Consider the following 21,859-nt stretch of genomic DNA (forward strand, 5'->3'; position numbering starts at 1 on the left):
CCCCGGTGCCCTACAAAACCCCCCTGGTCTGCCCTCCGAAGACGCGGGTACTTACCTGCAAGCAGACCGGAACCGGGGCACCCCCTTCTCTCCATTCTAGCCTATGTGTTTTGGGCACCACTTTGAACTCTGCACCTGACCGGCCCTGAGCTGCTGGTGTGGTGACTTTGGGGTTGCTCTGAACCCCCAACGGTGGGCTACCTTGGACCAAGAACTGAACCCTGTAAGTGTCGTACTTACCTGGTAAAACTAACAAAAACTTACCTCCCCCAGGAACTGTGAAAATTGCACTAAGTGTCCACTTTTAAAACAGCTATTTGTCAATAACTTGAAAAGTATACATGCAATTTTGATGATTTGAAGTTCCTAAAGTACTTACCTGCAATACCTTTCGAATGAGATATTACATGTAGAATTTGAACCTGTGGTTCTTAAAATAAACTAAGAAAAGATATTTTTCTATATAAAAACCTATTGGCTGGATTTGTCTCTGAGTGTGTGTACCTCATTTATTGTCTATGTGTATGTACAACAAATGCTTAACACTACTCCTTGGATAAGCCTACTGCTCGACCACACTACCACAAAATAGAGCATTAGTATTATCTATTTTTACCACTATTTTACCTCTAAGGGGAACCCTTGGACTCTGTGCATGCTATTCCTTACTTTGAAATAGCACATACAGAGCCAACTTCCTACAATCCTTCTTACAAATTGCTTTACCACTTTCTCCAGTACTTATACCCGTCCTTATTTGCATCTTTGGAGTAATTGTCAGCGGCTTTTTTCTAGGAATTCTATGCAATAATCGAATTTTATAATGTTTAGTACACATTTGTCTGGTGAAAAGGAGTGCCACGTTTGTAAACATGCAGCCCTTGATTCTCCCACCCCCTTACTTGTGCTGTATGTAATGGAGGCATTTCAACATCATTTGTTAGAAGGGGTACTACCTCTACTGCTTCCACCCTTCTTTCCCCTCTGGAGCAAAACAAATCTCTCCCCCTGACTGTTCTGGTGCCACTGTGATTGGCTTTAAAACTAAAACAATTTGTCATGTTCTGTTTTGTAGCTTTGTATTTTAGGACATTCTACCCCACCCTCTTCTCACAAATGGGGATGGGAGCCTATGAAAAGAACAACTGTTTGCAAGGCCTCCCTTAACTTTTTTTGAGAACTCTCTCCTACACTTTTCCAAACGAACCGTCAGAAAAACAATCTAAAATGCTAGGCAAAGTTTGTGGCTCTGTAGGATAATGTTTGAAGTCAGAAGGAGTCATAAAGTCATAAAGCTCCATCCTGGTCAATACCCACATACAACATGATGCAAACAATTCAGTACTGGAACATGTCTAATGAAGGGCAGCAAGAGAAGCACCTGGGCAACTGAGGTAGTTCAGATTGCCAGGGAAGTATCTGAATGCAGTAGGTAGGCCTGTACCACAGATATACCTCTGTAAGGAACAAGAAGATACTAACCTTGATAAGGGGCAGAGAAGCTGTGATGCCAGAAATCATCAAAATACCAATATAAGAATAGCAGCTGTGAGCTTCATTGTGCTCCAGCCAGGTTACAACATTTGGGCCAGATGTATCAACTGATTTTGCACTCGCAAACAGCGAAATCGGCCGTTTGCGAGTGCAAAATCGATGTCTGCAATGCATCAAATGCATTCGCAGACCAAAAAAAGAAAATCGCAAAAATTGCGTTTTTTTGCGTTGCGACCTGGATTTTGCGAATCGCAATTTGCGATTCGCAAAATCCAGGTCGCAAAGCAATTCTGCAAAAAATCGCAAATTGCGATTTTTCGCAGAATGGTATTTTGCAAGTGCAAAATACCATGACCTGCAACCAGGTGGTAACCTGGTGCAAAATTTAAAAATGCAGTAAAACTGCATTTTTTAATTTAATATGTAAAGCACACATGCCCTTTTGGCATGTGTGTACTTTACATGTGCAAAAAAAAACTTGTGGTGCAGGAGAGGGGGTCTTAGGCCCCCAGCACCCTGGCCTTTTGCATTTCCCAAATTGCGATTTCTGTTTCAGAAATCGCAATTTAGGAAAATGCTAAAAATTTGCAGCTATGGGCCAACAGGCCCATAGCTGCGAATGGGGCCAGTATCGCAATTTGCGATTCGGTAATTGCATTTGCGATTTTTAAGAAATCGCAATTACCAAATCGCAAATGTGATACATGGCCCTTTGCGAGTCGGTAATTGCGATTTCTTAAAAATCGCAATTACCGAATCGCAATGGGCCAGAATCATACATCTGGCCCTTGGTCTCTCAGATATACAGCCATGCAATAGCAGTGGGACACTTTCATACACATCCACAGCAGTGTGACCATCTGACAATTAGCCATCTTGCTGTATGCACACCTGTGGCACAAAGACGCTACAGCTCTTGGACCTCACGCTACAGGTAAGTTACACTAAGATAGAGATGCAGTAACTTTACACAATTGTAGGAGTCTTCAAAACACAAACTTTAGTTTTTTTTTTTTTCTTCACCATACCCCTTCGCAATTGTGAGTGCACACCTAATTGTACAAGAAACATGTTGTAGAAAGCATTTAAAGAAAACGTTTTACATTCCATGGTGCTCATCTGCAGTGTTCCCTACCAGGAGGAGGATTGTACATATTAAACATGTAGGAAACAAGTGCAGCACAACTATGTTTTCAGAGTGGGAAACACGTTTTCTTAATCACTTTTTCAGCTAAAAGCCTTCAACTCTTGAAATTCACTTCTTAAATAATGACAATCGCTTTTTTTGTTTATCAATCTTGTCTGGTAAACGTTAACACATTTTAAAAAAGACTCACGTCTGGAAGGACATCTAACTTTCCAAGTAAATCTCCACATTGCCTTACATAGGTGTGCTCAGTCACAAAAGCACGAGCTCCCACTTGACAATGATGGAAATAAGATTACATGTTGCTTACATATACCCCTCAACTTCCATACACATTGTTGTGTTTGTCTGTAAAATTCCTTGACACATGGCAAGATTATCATTTAATTTTCTGATCTCTTCAAAATGTAGGTGGATTTTTGGCATCTTCAGTATATGATCTAAATTATGCTTTTACGGTTTAGTTTTAAATAATAACTGACTCTTGAGGTATGCCATTGTCATAGTCACAATGCACTCAGAACCGGGTGCAACACCTGACAAAGTGATAGGGGAACCTATTTTCGAATGAAAGGGAAAAAATACTTAGAGGGACGCTCACATGGTTAAACCCACAACGGACAACCTCATAACATGTTAAAATAAAATACTTTTTGTCATAGGAAAACAACATTCTACTTAAGTTGGTGGCTATGGTTCTTCAGATTGCTACATCATTGTTCTATTGCATAGCCCCTTCCTTCTGTGAGCTGTACAAGAACAAAAGAATACAGCCGATCTTTTGTTAATACGTGACCGACGACTACCCTTATTCTTCTCACGTACATTTAATGTGAGAAGGTGGTCGCTAAATAAAGCTGTAGTGGAGGTCCTCTTTAGGCTATTAAAGGAAGGAAAGTTTGAGGGGAAGAGTGGTGGGAATTGGATGGAAGCAACCTGAAACAGATCCCTGTCAACGTAAAAGCTGTTTTTCCAGGAGTATTTAAAAATTGTAAGTCTTAGGGACAGCCTCATGGAATCAAACTATGTACCAGGAGACCGTCTTTGATCTACTCCAACATCTGGTATTTAACTAAGATGAAAACAGGAGCTTCTGTCTTTGTATGTTTATATGAGAAAATGTCGATGTTTCCTTGAATATTTAGAGCTGTTCCAGGTAAAAAAAAAAAAATGTAATTCAAGAACTGGTGGCTTTGGACTTTGAAGGAAAAGGTAACACAACAGCACTTTCTTTTATATACTCTGAAAAACAAAGGATTGAACTGTGATTTATTTCTGAAAAAGCGGCTAATAAAAAGTGATGTATATTAAAAGAAAATCCCTCCTGGTGAAAAAAGGTTAAACTGTGTGCTATCAGTGTTGCAGGCGATCACTCAAGGTTGTTTAATAGACTCTGCCAGCAGGCCATGTTATAGTTTTCGGACACTCCAAACCACAGCAATATTCATGCTGTAGGAGTAGGCTTGAGAAACTGTCTGCGGTGATCATATTTGCCCTGTAAGCGCCGTTGGCTGTGCCGTTGGGATTTTCCCTGATCCTACAGCCTTGTTAGATGCAAGAACAGCTGCGTGTTCTCAATCCGTAAATGGGCAAACTGTTGCCCATTAGAGGTTTTCAGGGGGTCCAATTGCAAGACAAGGGGAGACAATTTGAATATGGAATTGTCTCTTATCCCACACTCTTCTTATACAGATGGACGGTTGAATGTATTTGATATTTTCACAAACACTAAGGGCCTGATTACAACTTTGGAGGACGGTGTTAATCCGTCCCAAATGTGACGGATATACCACCTACCGTATTACGAGTCCATTATATCCTATGGAACTCGTAATACGGTAGGTGGTATATCCGTGACATTTGGGACGGATAAACACCGTCCTCCAAAGTTGTAATCAGGCCCTAGGTCTTTTACTAAGTACACAGCACTGGTATTTGGACGGACCTGTGTATTTGGGATCTTCACGACTCTAGATATTTTACTGACCCAAAGCACTGTTAACTGGCAGACAACTGTGTATTCAAAACAGTTGCTTCGATTACATCTTCATTACATGGGTGGACGGCTGCACATCTATAAACTTCACTGCGCGCACAGCATGGGTACTAGAACACAAGGTTGTGGTTTTAGAATTACCACTTATAATGAACGCTTATTTGGATGTGGAAGTCTTAGAGTGTAAGGTGGTTTTCAAGCTCCTCCTACAACAGGAAAGCACAATTTGGAAAAACTATGATAAAAAGCACACAGACGCCTAATTTCCCTAGTGGACGGTGGGGACGGCCGAGGCACGCTAAATCAATACATTATGAAGGTCACTGTCTGAACAGACAGAAACTTTTGAAATCGGAGACTCGAAGAGCCATGGACACTCAGAGCAGCAGCTCTAGTAATCTCTCCACCAATTTAGCCATCAACACTGTAAAGCCAGCACTGGCTGAATCATTTGCGGCTCTCTGTCCACGTACACTGCAAGTTGACACGCTGAACTGTTGCTGCACTCTGTCAATCAATACGAAGAAGCACCACTTTCTGAAGCTCCGAGATGCTCTCTCAACAATATTAACAGCAGAACATACTCTAAATCTCTCCACCAACTGCAGAAATGTACACACAATCTCATGAGTAGGCATGAGAAACTAGCACTTCTCTGTGTTGAAAAAGTGTCCTAAGCAATCTTTGTTGGTTAAGCACGGCTGCTGTCAGCACTCCTCATCAACTGCTAAGAGTGCATCCAGTTCCTGCAGCCTGTGCTGAAGTAGAACATCTATGTCAAGCTCTTGAGTCTTGGTCTGCTGCCGTCTGCCTCGGCCAAGGGCCATAACCTTCCCTTTCTGCCGTGCCCTGCGCTTGCGAGGCCCGCAGCCATCATGGAACTCCATCAAGCGCTTTACTTTACGTTGGCTGGTAAAGATCATGTTTCCATTGCGCTCAAGTGGCTCCTCGAAGATCGTCTCATAGGTTCTGAGGAAAGAGAATGGGGGAAGCAGGAGTTACTGGATGAAAGTAGATGAATTCTCATGATCAGTGAAAAACCACAAAGTATTGCAGGTGAACATCATGCTTTACACACAAATTAAGGCATATGGTGTGTTTTCCCATCCTGCAGCTGAACAAGAATGGGATGGATTCTCTCTCTTTTCTGTAATCATGAACATTAGTGTTACACTCAACCACAATACACCCAAGTTGATACTGGTCAACACAGTTAGGTCAAATTTGGGATCTGATTATGACTACCCACCACCTGCCCAAATAGCCATCTAACAGAGTGGACAACACTCAACAGAAATTACAGCAGCAGTCATGCAGTCTATCCACTAAGGTGCCCCAACGGACCCTCCCCCCCACTACATTTACATTCTGGGAACATCACCAATCAGCACCACCCTGACCCACATCATCAACACTTTCATCACGTCTTCCACTTTTCCGAATGAATATAAACCTGCAGAAATCAAAGCCCTCCTCAAGAATTCCACAGCAGATCCGAATTAATTGAGTAACGTCCGACCCATCTCCCTGCTCCACTATCCAGCCAAGGTGATTGAGAAGGCCATCAACAAGCAACTCACAACCCAACTCGAACTTCACCATCTTCTAGACAACACTCAATCAGGATTCAGAAAGAGCCACAGCACTGAAACAGTACTCACTGTGGCCACCAACAGCAATCAAAACATCCTGGACCAAGGAGAAACAGCAGCCTTCATCCTGGCCCAACCTCTCTGCGGTCTTCAATACGGTCTCTCACAACACTCATCAGAAGACTCCACAAGAACCTAAAGGGTCAGACTACCACCCTTCAAATCAGAGGCCAATAAAATGATATGGGGAGTCCCAAAGGGATCGTCCCTCAGCACCACCAATTTCAACATACGCGTGCAACAGCTCACCAGAATCACATGGTATCACAGTCATCTTCTACGCCAAAGACACCCAACTCATCCTCTCCCTGACAGACAAGACAACAACCACCATAACCAACGTCACCAGTTGCAAGACCATGGTAGAAAACTGGAGGTGGACCAACCGCTTGAAGCTTATCTCCATCAAGATTAAAATACTGGTCTCCTCCAACATGACCTCCCCAATGGGATTCCACCTGGTGGCTGCCGGAGCTAGCTACAACACCCACAGACCACACAAGAATTCCAGGGATCATCCTAGACAACAAGCTCAACAGGACAGTTCAAGTCAACACAGTGTGCACCTCCTGCCTCCACATCATATGCCTGCTGCAAAAGATCTTCAAATGCTTGACTCTGAACACCAGACCGACTGTCACACAAGCACTCATCACCAGCAGGCTGGACTACGGCAACCCTCTATGCCAGAATTTCCAAACAACAGTTACACAGACCCCAGACCATCCACAACACTGCTGCAAAACTCATACTCGACATCCCTCGCTGCACCCACATCACAATGCACCTCAGGAAGCTTCACTGGCTCCCCATTCACAAGCGCAGCCAATTCAAACTTCACACACACAAACAAAACCCTAGGCAACACTGGACAACGATACCTGAACAGGCGTACAAACTACTCTCTACCGCACGCACACACATACTCCCCACATCTGCAAAGCAAAACAGGAGGTTGCTCATTCACCTACATCACACCCAAGACATGGAATAACCTCTCTCAACACATCAAAGCCTTGTCCTCCCTTCTCAAGTTCCACAAGAAGCTGAAGACCGGCCTCTTCGTATAAGCACCTTAATGGTTACCTGTTGTGCACCAGTGACAAGGTGAGGTGAAAGCTGGCTGCCTCCTGCACAGCTCTTCGAGACATTTTGTTGTTTTTGTTATCAGCGGCCTTAGAGACCTCCTATTGCTTACCACTGGTTGGCTTCACTGTCACTCTTATTTGCTTGCTTCTAATTATTCAGCATCTGTAGGCCTCCTTGCACGTTTGTCCCTCCCCTGGAGCATGGACACATTACCTGTGTCCTTCCACTGACCATTTTTCTAGGCGCAACTATTTTCTTTGTGATTAGGCACTCTACTACAGTGTACTGTTTTCAGCTGGCTCTCTCATATACTTTACCCACTTGTGTTCCTCCCTGTACGTCTACTTTCCTTATCCACCTTCTGTCCTGTTATTTGTGTTCCCTTGCCCACACCCTCCTTCTCGTTGTCCGTGTTGCCTTGCCTCCACCCCAGTACTTTGTGGGTAAATTTAGCACACTGTTTTCCTGGGCTGAGTATGGTGTCTCTGGACATATGCTGTGGGAGGCTGTCTTAGCAGGGAACTCTCAGTCGCTCCTTGGCAGGAAGCCCCGCTGCCCACACACCGTTTGCATTGCTAAACACACACTCCTGCTCTGTGCAATGGCTTGCAGAGCCCTATGTTCATCATTTAAGTAGGTTAATTTCAGGTTAATCTCGCTGCACTCAGCCACAAAACTGCATAATTCCAGCAGCACTACTCATAACCACTGTCTTGTAAATTCCATACAACACTTTATAATGCACTCCAAAAGTACCCCAGCTTTATACTAGCCATGCAACACATCGTGTGTAGTCCTAAAAATATGTATTTTGTGCATGCACTGCTTTACTACTGCTGTAATGTAAACTCCATGCAAAGCTTGAAATCTGCTATCTGTCCTATGTAGACCAGCTGTAGAAAGCTGGCCTGGTGTGTGGTCTGTACCTATGGTACTTACACCTTATCCCAAGTCTGGGTATCCCCTCTCAGTGAAGTGTAGGCAGTGTCTAGAACCCAGGCTCTCTAGAGGTATGTGTGGATGAGCACCCAAGGTTTACTTAGGAGACATGCAAAGCTCATACAATACCACTACAGTTACACAGTACGTACACACAAGAAAGAAAACACTTGGTTGTACAAAAATAAAGTTACTTTATTTTTGGCACACCGTGTCAAAAATACTAGAGAGGCAACCCTCTAATAGGAGGTAAGTAAACACACCATAGATACAAAACTAATAAACAGATAGAGGCATAAAAAGATTGGAAAACAGTGTAAAATAGCAATAAGCAATAGTAGCCCTAGGGAGAGCCCAAATCATATACTAAGAAAGTGGAATGTGAACAAAGGACCCCCGCCTAGGTAAGTAAATCATGTAGACGGGAGCTGAGAGTACTAGGAAACCACACAGGTAAGTAATACAGTACCCCCCCCCCCCCCCAGCGACCAGGAATGCAGGAGTAAAACATTGGATTTCCCCAAAGCCACCCCAAAGGATGAAAAGAAGAAAAAGAAGACACCCAGAACAGCCTGCAAGAAATCAGCAGTGGATTACAGAAGATGGAGACCTGTGGAGAGAGGGGACCAAGTCCAGAAGTGTCTGTGGAGTCCAGGGGGAGTAGGATATCCTACCCACTCAGAGGTAGGTACCGTTTGGAGTTGGTTGATGAAGAAGGAAGACAGGCCAGCACTGCGGCAGAGAAGCTAGAGAAGAGTTCTTGATGCATGCAAAAGGTGTCCCAAGGTGGAACCTGGATGGCAGATGGGTGTTGGTGAATGATTTCCACCAACAAGCCTTGGCAAAGGCAAATTTACAGTTGGAGGAAAAGAGGTGCTGACGAGGACCAGCAAGGTCCAGGAGGACTCTACCCAGGAGGGGGAGGAGTCACAGAGGACCCTCCGCATCGCAAAAGGTCCAAAGAAGCAAAGGCAGCACCCACAGGACAGGGACAGGGACACAGAAGTCGCTGAAGCAGCCCATGCCGCACCACAGAAGTAGTTACCACGTTGGCAGAGGACCACGCAGAGGCCCAGGAGTTGTAGGAGGGAGTGCTGGGGGCTGGAGTTACACATTGCCTGAAGTCCCCCTTTGGAGGTGAAGCAAACAAGCCTTGGCAGAAGAAGGACACAGTGCACAGGGGTAGTCTTGCGTGGAGTGGAAAGGACTTACCACCACCAAAGTGCGACAGCTGGTAGAGAGGACTAAGGGAGACTGTCCGGACCACCACCTGTGATGCAGGACCCACGCCACTCAGGATAAGGGGAGATCCATGCAGCCGATCGTCGTTGCAGCCAGGTACCTGTGGTTACAGGGGAGTGATGCCTTCACCCCAAGGAAGAATCCTTCTTCTTCTTGTGCAGGCTTAAGAGTTGCAGTCTTCGGAGGATGCACGGCTGAGGAAATGTTGCAAAGCTGAAAGGAGTTCTGGATACAATGTTACAGAAGAGTCTTCCTTGTGGATCTGCAGCTTATAGGTTCCTGGAGAGTCCAGTTGCTGTTCCAGAGGCCACAAGTCAAAGCAGAGGTTGCAGAGAAGTCCTGCTGGAATCTTGCAAGCCGAATCTGAGGACCCACCACAGAGGAATACCCTATATAACCCAAAGAAAGGGCTTGGTCACCTAACCAGGTAACTACTTATCACAGGGTGCCTCTGATGTCACCTGCCTGGCCACTCAGATGTTCCCAGAGTTCCCTGCCAACCTTGGAATCAAACTAATTGGAAGGTGAGTTCCCACTTATTTGTGGGCATCTAATTGCCTTAGAAAGTACCTAAATGTACATAGTTCTGTAAGTATATGATGTTCCTTCATTTTTTGAGACAATGTTCTGAGGCATTAGTCGAGCTTGTAGTTTATAAAACTGTTTTAATTTCAGCATATAGTGCAATATATAGATGATGCGCAGAACATAAGGAGTACTCAGCCAACACGTGTTTTGCCCTCTAGGGTTTGTCCCTTTCTAAGGCAATTAGATTCCCACAAATAAATACAAATAAGTGGGAACTCACCCTTTACCAATTAGTTTACTTCACGCTGACTTAATCTTATCAGGGAACAGGCATTTCACACAGGAAGTCAAAACTGGAACTCCATTTGCCTTGATCAACCTTGGAATCAAGATGGCAGAACCCAGTGACCCTCTGGAGGAGCTCTCGGCACCACCCCTGGGGTAGTGGTGGACAGGGGAGTGGTCACTCCCTTTTCCATTGTCCAGTTTTGCGCCAGAGTAGGGACTGGAGGTCCCTGAACCAGTGTGGACTGGTTTATGCATGGAGGGCACCAAATGTGCCCTTCAAAGTAAACCAGTGGCTTGGGAAGGCTACCCCTCCCAACCCAGTCACACCTATTTCCAAAGGGAGATGGTATTACCTCCCTCTCCCAAAGGAAATTTTGTTCTGCCTTCCTAGGCTTGATCAGATCAAGCAGCAGGAGGGCAGAAACCTGTCTGAGGGGTGGCAGCAGCTGGGCTGCCCAGAAAACCCTGTAGTACTGGTGGTAGCAATGCTGGGGGTCCTCTAAGGAGCCCCCAGAGTGCATGTAATCATATTTCCAATACTTGCAACAATATTGGGGTATGATTCCAACATGTGTGATACCAAACGTGCCCAGGTCTGGAGTAACCATTACGTAGCTGGACATAGGTAGTGACCTATGTCCAGTACATCTATTAAATGGTGTCCCTGCACTCACGAAGTCCAGTAAAATGGGGCTAGGGTTCATGGGGGCGCCTCTGCTAGTGCAGGTGTGCCCTCACACACACACACACACACACACACAGGTATCTGCACCCTGCCCTGTGGACTGAGAGGGCCTACCATAGGGGTGACTTACAGTGACCTTGTGCAGTGACCTGTAGTGAAACTGGATGTGTGCACCCAGTTTATGCAGACTGCAATGGCAGGCCTGCAGAACCCTTTGCATGGGCTCCCTATGGGTGGCAGAATAACTGCTGCAGCCCATAGGGATCCCCTGGAACCCCAATGCCCTGGGTACCTAGGTACCATATACTAGGGACTTATATGGGAGGACCAGAATGCCAATTGTGGGAAGAAAAGAATACTAGCAACCACATTTAGAGGAGAGAGCATAATCACTGGGGTCCTTGTTAACAGGATCCCAGTGAACACAGTCAAACACACTAACAGGCAGAAAATGGGGGTAACCATGCCAAGAAAGAGGGCACTTTCCTACACCAGCCAAGATGTTGTACATGTACTTCATAACTACTACCCTGCTATCAATTTAATACAACACTTTAAGAACTCCAAAACGGCTCCAGTCCTATAGTCTAGGCAGCACTTTGTGTGAACAACTCATAACTTCTCTATGCCCAATATAGTTCAGCTGGTAAAATGTGCATGCCCCACAAAACTAATACTTCTCCTTAAACTCCACACAACATCAATGCATGCCCCTCAAAACTAACACTTCTCCTTAAAGTACATACAAAATGTATGCATGTACCTAAAAAAGTAATACTGCTCCTTAAAGTCAAAACAGCATTCATGCATGCACTTCAAAGATGGTGCACATGCTGTTTGAGACTTTTTGTTTTCCATCAATCGACTAAGTTTAGACCTCCTGACCCTGGGACATCCACATTTTCTGTAGATGCCATTTACCACCAGATGGTTTTTCGCACACTGGATTCTAGGTGCTACCAGTCAAAATGTTGTTGTCCTGATGATGACCCCTCCATGCTTTACCTCCAATTCGGGATCGAAACGTCGACATAACCTAAAGAGTGGATTATACGAATACAAAAAAATCTTTGTGAGACTTCAGGGCTTCCTGGACCACAGGAGGCACTGCAATTCCATAATTTTCTTCTGACCACTTCTTGCACATACTGTATATATCACCTTCACTCACCTGCACCTCAGCACCTTCACTGTTTTTAATAGGAGCACCTATCTAGATGAATGCAATTTGGATATACAGAATGACATGTTTAAAAGAAATTTACATGCAGATTTCTGGAATAACGTGTTAAAAGAAATGTATGATGTAATACATTTCTTTTGATGTTACATTACTTGTACACAGAGATTTCTTAAGTTATCTATTTTACCACGGAAGTCTAGGTTACTTCCCCCTTTTTTTGACCTTTCATTCTACACGCATTTTATTACCCTGGTCATAAGGGGTAGAGGGTAATTGCCTCATTGTTTCACATGCTATCGAAAAGGCATCCCACCACGACCCTTGTTGGTGATGCCAGCTTGCGTCATACTGGCATTTGGCGTTCTGGGAGGTCGCAAACAGGTCCAAGATCGGCTTGTCCCACTGGAAGAAAATGCTGTCCATCGTCTTCTGGTGCAGTTCCAATTCGTAAGGAGATGTTTTTAGTCTGCTGAGTGAATCTGCTATGGTATTCTGGACGCCTGGGACGTGCTCCGCTCTTATGTGCAGTGAATGGTGAATGCACCAAGTCCAAATGGATTGTGCATCCTGGCACAGTAGCTGTGAGCGAGTTCCTCCCCATTTGTTGAGTAATGCATGTTGTCATATTGTTCGTTCGGACAAGCACTGCTGATCCACGAATTCTTGGAAGGAAGGCTTGCAATGCTAAGAATACTGCGTTGAGTTCTAGGAGCTTGATATGAAGATCACAGTGAGAAGGGGGCCACTTGCCGCTTACTTGAAGGTCTTGGAGGCATGCGCCCCATCCGATCATTGATGCATCTGTTATGGTTAGCGGAGAAATCTGAGCTAAAAATTGCATTCCTTTGGAAACATTTGCCAGTACTGTCCACCAGTGTAGTTAAGCTACCATTTGTGGAGATATCTGTAGTATATCCTCGAAGGACGCCTGACTTTGTTTCCATTGGTTCTCTAGCTCCTCTTGGAGTGGACGCATATGAAGGCGACAATATGGAATCAGGTCTATACAAGATGACATCATTCCCAGTAATGATTTGTAGCTTCGGACAGAAAGAAACTTTCTTTGTTGTATTCTTTTCGCTAGGGTGATCAGCTTGTCTTGACTTTCCAAATTTGGGTAGGCTTTGGTTTGCTGAGTGTCCAATATAGCGCCCAGAAACTATATCCTTGTGGATGGGAGGAGCTGCGACTTGTCTTGGTTGAGAGTGAGGCCCAAGTCCTTGAAGAGACGCAAGGCCGCTTTGACGAACCTGCGTGCGGAGAGAATGTCCAGAGCCTTTATCAACCAGTCGTCGAGGTAGGGAAAAATTTGGTGGCAGTTGCGTCTTAGGTAAGCTGCGACCGGGGCTCAACATTTGGTGAAGATCCTGGGTGCGGATTTCAGTCCAAAGGGAAGCACCTTGAATTGGAAATGCCTGCTTGCTACCCGGAATCGTAAAAACTGCCTACGATTTGGGTGGATGGGTAAATGAAAGGAGGCATCTTGAAGGTCTAGTGACGCTATATAATCTGTTCTGTTGAGGAGTTGTAAGACGTCCTTCAATGTTACCATGTGGAAAGATTTTTTCTTTAGGTACTTGTTTAATTCTCTTAAGTCCAGGATTGGCCTCCGTAGACAAGACTTTTTTTGAATTAGGAAAAAACAGGAGTAGAAGCCTCTCCCCCTTTGTGAATAAGATACTTCTTCAATTGCTCCCTTTCTTACCATGATCTCCGCTTCCAGGAAGAGCAGAGGTAGGTGCTTTCGATGCATCCGAGAAGGTGGTGTGACAGGAGGCAGCTGTGTGAATTCCAGGAGGTGGCCAAATCGTATTGTAGCTGGAATCTGACGGCAGTCATTGTCTACGGAAGGCTTCCTTGGTTTGTCTTCCTGGCTTTCCTCTGTGAGGAGGTCTATTGTATGCCGCCGTGGGAGGCTGTCTTTGCTGATACTAGGGCCTAGAGGTGTTAAAGGTGGAGGAGTAAGATGGATACCTATATTGCTGGTATCTGACACGAAAGGAAGGTTGTCCCCTGCCCCTCCACGCGGTATCAGTGTCTGATTTAATTGTCTTGAGGCCGTCATCAACATGCTTCCTGAAAAGTGCTTCTCCATCATATGGGAGATCTAAAATTTTTGTTTGGACCTCCGGGCAGAAATTAGTTGCCTTTAGCCACCCTTGATGCCTCAAGACTGCTGAGCCTGCTAGAAGTCTAAAGCCCATGGCAGCAATATCTACCGCACAATCGATTATTTCTGCAGAGGATCGCTGTCCTTCCATCAGAACCTTTTCGGTCTCCACCTCGGTAGTCTCCGGAAGCTCATCTAAATGTTGACCTACGTCAGACCAGAGTTGTCTATCATACCTGCCAACGAGTGCTAGGGAATTTGTGGCACGCACAACAGTGGCAGACATTGAGGAGAATAGCTTTCCGATATTTTCCAGGCGTCTACCTTCCTTATCTGGCAGCGTAGTTACAGGCACGGAAGGGTTCCTGGAGCGACGTTGCGCTGCTTGTGATATAATGGAATCTGGCTTTGGATGACCAGAAAGGCATGCAGGAGTGTCATTTGTAGATATATATTTTTATCCAACTTAGGCAGTACCGCTGGTACTGTTGCAGGGTTACGCATTATTTTTAAACCTTGCTGCCAAACATGGTCTATTACTGGAATAACTCTGACGGTTTTCCTGTGGGATTCCTTGAAATCATACAGGAAACAGTCTTGCTGAGCTGCAGGCATTTGAAGGTCAAAACATGTGGCCGCCCGTTCAAGAAGGTTGTGAAAAGTACCTATATCCTCTGGAGGGGATTTCACCAATGGTGGAACAGGAGATTCAGGTGCCGGAAGTATGTATTCATCCCACTCATCTAGTAGCGAGCGAAGCTCGTCATCTTCAGCCCAGTCATCTGAAGAAGTCGGTGGATGAACCTGAGGGAAGCCCTGTGATTAATGAGGTTGCGGAGGTGCAGGTATAATGATGGGAAGCACCGGTTGTGGAACATTTGCAGGCATTGGCGGAAAACGTTGTCTACAGCCTGCCAACATAGCTTGGAGATCTGATACCAGACCAGAAGGCAATCACACTAGGCTCTGTTGCTGGTTATGAGACGGCTGTTCATAATAGTTTATCATAATAAGAATCGTCATCAGAGTATTCTTGACATTTAACTCGTAAATGGGAGGGGCTTCTAGCCGCTCCAAACATCCCAACTTCTTCTGAACCATCCTCATCCAAAAGGTGTGATGGTAATAACGTGGATACCTTACTTGGGGGATGTAATAGATGGGGTCAAATGATGTTTTGATCTCTTTTTACCAGAAATATGGTCTGTAGAAAAGTGAAGCGATAATGGCGACGGTCTCTTTATTCGTGTGGTCGTCGACGAGAGCTGGATTGTAGTTGTCAATGGCGGAGGAGTCGACAGAATAATCGTTGACGGAGGTGTCGTCATTGGTAACCCCGTCGACGAAGGCGGCACCATCGACGGGCGCTCCGTAGAGAGAATCGTCGACGAGATAGTCGACGGGAGGATCGTCGATGAGAGTAGCGTTGTCGAAGAATGAAGTCGCGGTGAAGATATGGGATGCCCTGCTGATGAAGATGATAGCATCGTCGACGAAGACTCAGTTGAGTCTGTGGTCTACATGGAAATAGTGAGTACCGTTGAAGTTACAAACTATACCCGAGCCGTCAACGATGGTGCCGTAGACGGTGCGGATCCTGTTTTTTTGAATGCATGTTTGATGCACGGAGGTGGCATTAGGGGCTCAGAAACAGTCTTCTTCTTAGATTTTAAGAGGGAACCTGACCCTCCTGGTTTACCATCCTGCCCTTGGTGTTTCGTGGAAGGGCTACGATTTTTTACAGAGCCCTCAGATGTCTTTTTAGAAACCTTTTTTTGGAGGTTCATAGGACTTTGACAGCTCACTGTCTTTTTTCAGGCGTTTTGGTGGTAGACATAGATGACGAGGCACTGTCCTCATCAGAAACCGGATTGTCTCTGGTCTTCGACTTTTGTAACCAGAGTAGGAAACAACTATCTCTGTCTTTTAACGTCTTAGTAGAAAACTTTCTACATACCTTGCAGTCTCTAGTTTTGTGGTCAGGATAGAGACTTGTGGGGGTCGTCTACATGTAATCTCTTTCATACCTGTTTTACAGAATCTGAAAAGCCCCATCTTTGGTGTCTCTGACATGGTTGTAAGTTTGAACACCCAGCTGAAGAAAAATATTGAAGAGATGAATCCAAAATCTTCTGAGTAAGTCTGAGAGAAAAAACTTAGCAGAGCTCAGGGGAGACTCCTAAGCACAACGTGTGGTGGAAAATCTGAGGGAAGGCAGTGCCTCACTAGAGGGTTCTGGAGGGTGATGTGTTGTGATTGGTTGACTCTGAGTTTGGTCCTTCTTGTACATAAGGACTGAGATATGCTACTAAGCCAAGGGCCTAATACATATCCTGTGTGTGTGTGTGTATATATAAATCTTTATCTATGGAAAATGTAACTTACCCAGTGTACATCTGTTCGCGGCATGTAGTGCTGCAGATTCACATGTTATGCATAGATCTTCCGACATCTAGTGTTGGGCTTGGAGTGTTACAAGTTGTTTTTCTTCGAAGAAGTCTTTTCGGAGTCACAGGATCGAGTGACTCCTCCTCTCGGTTACAGTGCGCATGGGCATCGACTCCATTGTTAGATTGTTTTCCCGCAAAGGGTGAAGGAAGGAGTGATAGAGTATAAGAATACAAAGAGATGTCCATGCAAATGTAAATGTATATACATATGTACAAATGTTAAACTTAAACGACTACAGGCTTCCGGGGAGGAGGGAGGGTGCATGTGAATCTGCAGCACTACATGCCACAAACAGATGTACACTGGGTAAGTGACATTTTCCGTGCGTTGGAATGTGTAGCTGCAGATACACATGCTATGCATAGACTACAAAGCAGTTAGTCCTCCCAAAAGAAAGCGGTGGCCAGCCTGTAGGAGTTGAAGTTGTTTGAAATAGTTTTCTTAAGACAGCTTGACTTACAGTGGCTTGTTGCTGTGAAAAAACATCCACACAGTAGTGTTTTGTAAATGTATGAGGAGTTGACCATGTGGCTGCTTTACATATATCAACCATTGGTATGCTTCCTATAAATACCACTGACACACCTTTCTTTCTTGTAGAATGTGCTTTAGGAGTGATCAAAGGTAGTCTCTTTGCTTTGGTATAGCATGTTTGTATGCATCTAACAATCCATCTTGTTAAACCTTGTTTTGATATGGGATTGCCTTTATGTGATTGTTGGAAAGCAACATAAAGTTGCTTTGTTCTCCTAAAATGTTTAGTTCTGTCTATATAGTGCATAAGAGCTCTTTTGAGATTTAGGGTATGAAGAGCTCTTTCTGCCATAGAGTCTGGCTGTGGAAAGAAGACTGGCAATTCCACTGTTTGGTTGATGTGAAAAGGGGATACTACTTTTGGTAGAAATTTTGGATTTGTTCTTAGTAAAACCTTATGTTTATGCACTTGGAAAAAAGGTTCTTCAAGAGTGAATGCTTGTATTTCACTAACCCTTCTTAAAGAAGTAATAGCTACAAGGAAAACAACCTTACATGTTAAAAATTGAATTTGACAAGAGTGCATGGGTTCAAAAGGTGGTCCCATGAGTCTGGTAAGTACAATGCTTAAATTCCACGAAGGAACAGGTGGTGTTCTAGGTGGAATAATGTGTTTTAATCCTTCCATGAAGGCTTTAATAACAGGAACTCTGAATAGAGAAGTATGTTGAACAGTCTGTAAGTATGCAGATATTGCAGTGAGGTGTATCTTGATGGATGAGAAAGCCAAATGTGATTTTTGCAAATGAAGTATATAGTATACAATGTCTTGTATGGATGCTGTAAGTGAATCAGTGTTTTTGGATTGATAGTAGTATACAAATCTTTTCCACTTGTTTGAGTAGCATTGTCTAGTAGTAGGTTTACATGCTTGTTTAATTACTTCCATACATTCTGGTGGAAGTTTTAGTTAACCAAATTCTATAACTTAAGGAGCCAAATCGCTAGATTGAGAGCATTGGGGTTTGGATGCCTGATTTGACCTTTGTTGTGTATTAGCAAATCTGGTCTGTTTGGGAGTTTGGAAAGAGGTACTACAGACAGATCTAGGAGTGTTGTGTACCAATGCTGGCATGCCCATGTTGGTGCTATTAGGATCATGGTGAGTGATGTTTGACGTAGTTTGCTGACCAGAAAGGAAAGGAGTGGGAGAGGGGGAAAAGCATAAGCAAATATCCCTGATCAATTGATCCATACAGCATTGCCATTGGATAGGGGATGTGGGTGTCTGGATACCAAATTTAGGCATTTTGCGTTTTTACTTGTTGCAAATAGATCTATCTCTGGTGTTCCCCACTTTTGAAAGTACTTTTGAAGTACTTGTGAGTGGATCTCCCATTCGTGTGTTTGTTGGTGATTTCTGCTTAGATCATCTGCCAGCTGATTGTCTATCCCTGGAATGTATTGCGCTAATAGATGAATGTGATTGCGAATTGCCCATTTCCATATTGTTTGGGCTAGTAGGGACAGTTGAGATGAGTGTGTCCCGCCCTGTTTGTTGAGGTAATACATGGTTGTCATGTTGTCTGTTTTTATGAGAACAGTCTTCTGTTTGAGAAGAGGTTGAAACGCTTTTAGGGCAAGAAATACAGCTAATAGTTCCAGGTGATTTATGTGAAGCTGTTTCTGTCTGGCATCCAATAACTCTTGAATTGTCTGATTGTTGAGGTGAGCTCCCCAACCGATCATTTATGCGTCTGTTGTGATTATGGTCTAAGGCACAGGGTCTTGGAATGACCACCCCTTTATTAGATTACTGTGATTCCACCATTGAAGGGACATATGTGTTTAGTGGTCCATCAAGACTAGATCTTGAAGTTGACTGTGTGCCTGGGACCACTGTTGTGAGAGGCACTGTTGTAAGGGCCTCATGTTTAGTCTTGCATGTGGAACTATAGCTATGCAAGATGCCATCATCCCTAGAATTTTCATGATAAAACTTACAGTATATTGCTGATTTGGCTGTATGTGTGGTATGAGATTTTGGAAAGCTTGTATCCTTTGTGTATTTGGATAAGCTAGCACTTTTTGAGTATTTAGGATGGCACCTAGGTAAGGTTGTAAGTGTGCTGGTTGAAGGTGTGATTTTTGGTAACTGAGAGTGAACCCTAGCCTATGCAAAGTTTCGATCACATAATGAGTGTGTTGTTGGCATTGTATAAAATTGGCTTATTTTATTAGGAAAGACTTGTATGTGTTGTCTTCGTAAGTAGGCTGCTACTACTGCTAGACATTTTGTGAACACTCTTGGAGCTGTTGTTATGCCGAATGGCAACACTTTGAAGTGGTAATGAGGAACCTGAGGTATTTTCTGTGAGCTGGGTGGATGGGTATGTGGAAATACGCATCTTTGAGGTCTAAAGCAGTCATGTAATCTTGTTTTTGTAGTAGTAGAATGACATTCTGCAGAGTTACCATGTGAAAATGTTCTGACAGGATGTATAGATTGAGAGGCCTGAGGTCCAAAATGGGCCTGAGGGTGGTCTTTTTTGGGGATGAGGAAGTATAGTGAGAATACTTCTGTTCCTTGCTGAGACTGTGGAACCGATTCTATTGCTTGTTTAACAGCAGATTGTACTTCTTGTTGCAACAGAACGTTGTGGTATCATGGTGGAATGTTTGGAGGGGTGGAGATTAACTCTAGGCAATAGCCGTTGTGTATAATTGATAATACCCATTGTCTGTGGTGATATTTGGCAATGAGAGGGGAATTGCTGTAGTCTTCCCCCCACAGGAGAAGTGTGGAGTGGAGGGGTGGAAAGGAAGTCACTGCTTAGGTGGTGAAGTGGCTTGCTTTGAGGTTTGGAACTTGCCTCTGTTCCTGAAATATTGTCCTCTATAGGACCCCGTAAACCCCTCTCTTTGATATTAGGTTTGTTGTCCCTGCTTTGTGTGGGAGGTAGAAGCATCAGAGGACTGTGGCTTAAAACCTCCTCTAAACTGGGGTCTGCAAAAGGTGCCTCTATATGGTGTGGTATAGAATGCCCCTATTGCTTTTGCAGTATCTGAGTCTTTTCTCAGTTTCTCAATAGTGGTGTCTACTTCTGGGCCGAATAGATGTTTCTTGTCAAAAGGCATATTAAGTATTGCCTGTTGAATTTCTGGTTTAAAACCAGAGGAGCGTAGCCATGCATGCCTTCTAATTGTAAAAGCAGTGTTGACACTCCTTGCGGCTGTATCAGAAGCATCGAGGGCAGACCTTATCTGGTTATTGCTTATAGCCTGTCCCTCTTCTACAACCTGTTGTGCTCTCTTTTGATGCTCCTTTGGGAGGTGCTGTACAAGATCCTGCATCTCGTCCCAATGGGCCCTGTCATATCTGGCTAGAAGTGCCTGAGAATTGTCAATCCTCCATTGGTTAGCAGCTTGTGTGGCGACTCTTGCCAGCTGCGTCAAATTTCCTACTTTCTTTATCAGGAGGAGGTGTGTCTCCTGAAGACTGGATGTTTGCTCTTTTCCTTGCTGTGCTGACTACCACTGAGTCTGGGGGAACCTGATGTGTGATATAGTCTGGGTCTGTAGGGGCAGGCTTATATTTTTGTGTCAATTCTAGGTGTGATGACTCTAGCTTTGACAGGCTCATTAAAAATTTGCTCAGCATGCTTAACCATTCCAGGCAACATTGGGAGACACTGGTACCCGGAGTGAGTGGAGGACAGTGTGTTAAATAAAAAGTCATCTTCCAGGGGTTCAGAATGCATAAGCACTCCATGATGAGCCACTGCCCTAGAGACTACTCGAGTGTAGGCAGCAGTGTCGTCTGGAGGATAAGGTTTAGACGGGTAGAGGTCTGGATCATTGTCTAGAATGGGATCAGGGTCATAAAGATCCCATGGGTCTACTGTATCTCCATGTGAATATAATGAGTGTGCTGGAGATGGCAATGGTGGTGGACTATTGTAAGGTGATAAAGAAAGCTGTGGAGAGTGAGGAGGAGAAGTAGGGAGAGGTGCTGGTTTCTCCTTTTGTTTCTGCACTTTTGCTGGTGGTTGAACAGTCTAACTCCTCTTGAAAAGCCAGCTTTCTTTTTGTCTTTAAAGGTGCAGTGATGATTCGTCCAGTCTCATTATGTAAATGGATTCTTGATTATCTTTCATCCATAACCTCTAATATTGGCTCAATCTCAGTCTCTTCTTCAGAAGCTTTGTGAGATTCCTGCGTGGTCTTTGAGATTTGCTTTAATTTTCTCTAAAGCTCTTGTTCTTCTGTGTATGAGGATTTTTTCGGCTCCGAAGTTTGGATCTTTTTCGGTCCCGAAAAAGTAGTCGGTTGTTTCGGCTCCGAAACAGAGTGTTGAATTTTCGACTCAGAGGAATGAGGTTGTTTACTGGAGTCTGAGGTGGAAGCTTTAACCAATTCACTCGACTCCGAGGTGGACGGAGTAGTGGCTTTTTTTTTACGCCGACCCCGACGGTCGGTCGCCAGGAGTCTTTTTTCAGGCCGAACCATGGCCTTCCGGCAGTGGTATACCCAAGGCCTTCGGATGTTTTTTATGTAAGGGTGTAGGGGCAGACGTACTCA

General features: G+C 44.4%; 1 protein-coding gene across 5 annotated transcripts in view; it reads right to left on the minus strand.

Moving 5' to 3' along the window:
• Positions 1 to 2,474: 2,474 nt before the first annotated feature.
• The window catches only part of PRR14 (proline rich 14), a 419,901-nt gene continuing 400,516 nt past the window's right edge, over positions 2,475 to 21,859 (minus strand). For all 5 annotated transcript variants that reach the window (XM_069244395.1, XM_069244393.1, XM_069244396.1 and 2 more), the window contains one exon: positions 2,475 to 5,606. In XM_069244395.1, the coding sequence (XP_069100496.1) occupies positions 5,345 to 5,606 (262 nt within the window). In that variant the 3' untranslated portion in view covers positions 2,475 to 5,344. The remainder of the gene's footprint in view (positions 5,607 to 21,859) is intronic.

This window comes from Pleurodeles waltl, chromosome 7 (genome assembly GCF_031143425.1).
Source record: "Pleurodeles waltl isolate 20211129_DDA chromosome 7, aPleWal1.hap1.20221129, whole genome shotgun sequence".
NCBI classification, from domain to species: domain Eukaryota; kingdom Metazoa; phylum Chordata; class Amphibia; order Caudata; family Salamandridae; genus Pleurodeles; species Pleurodeles waltl.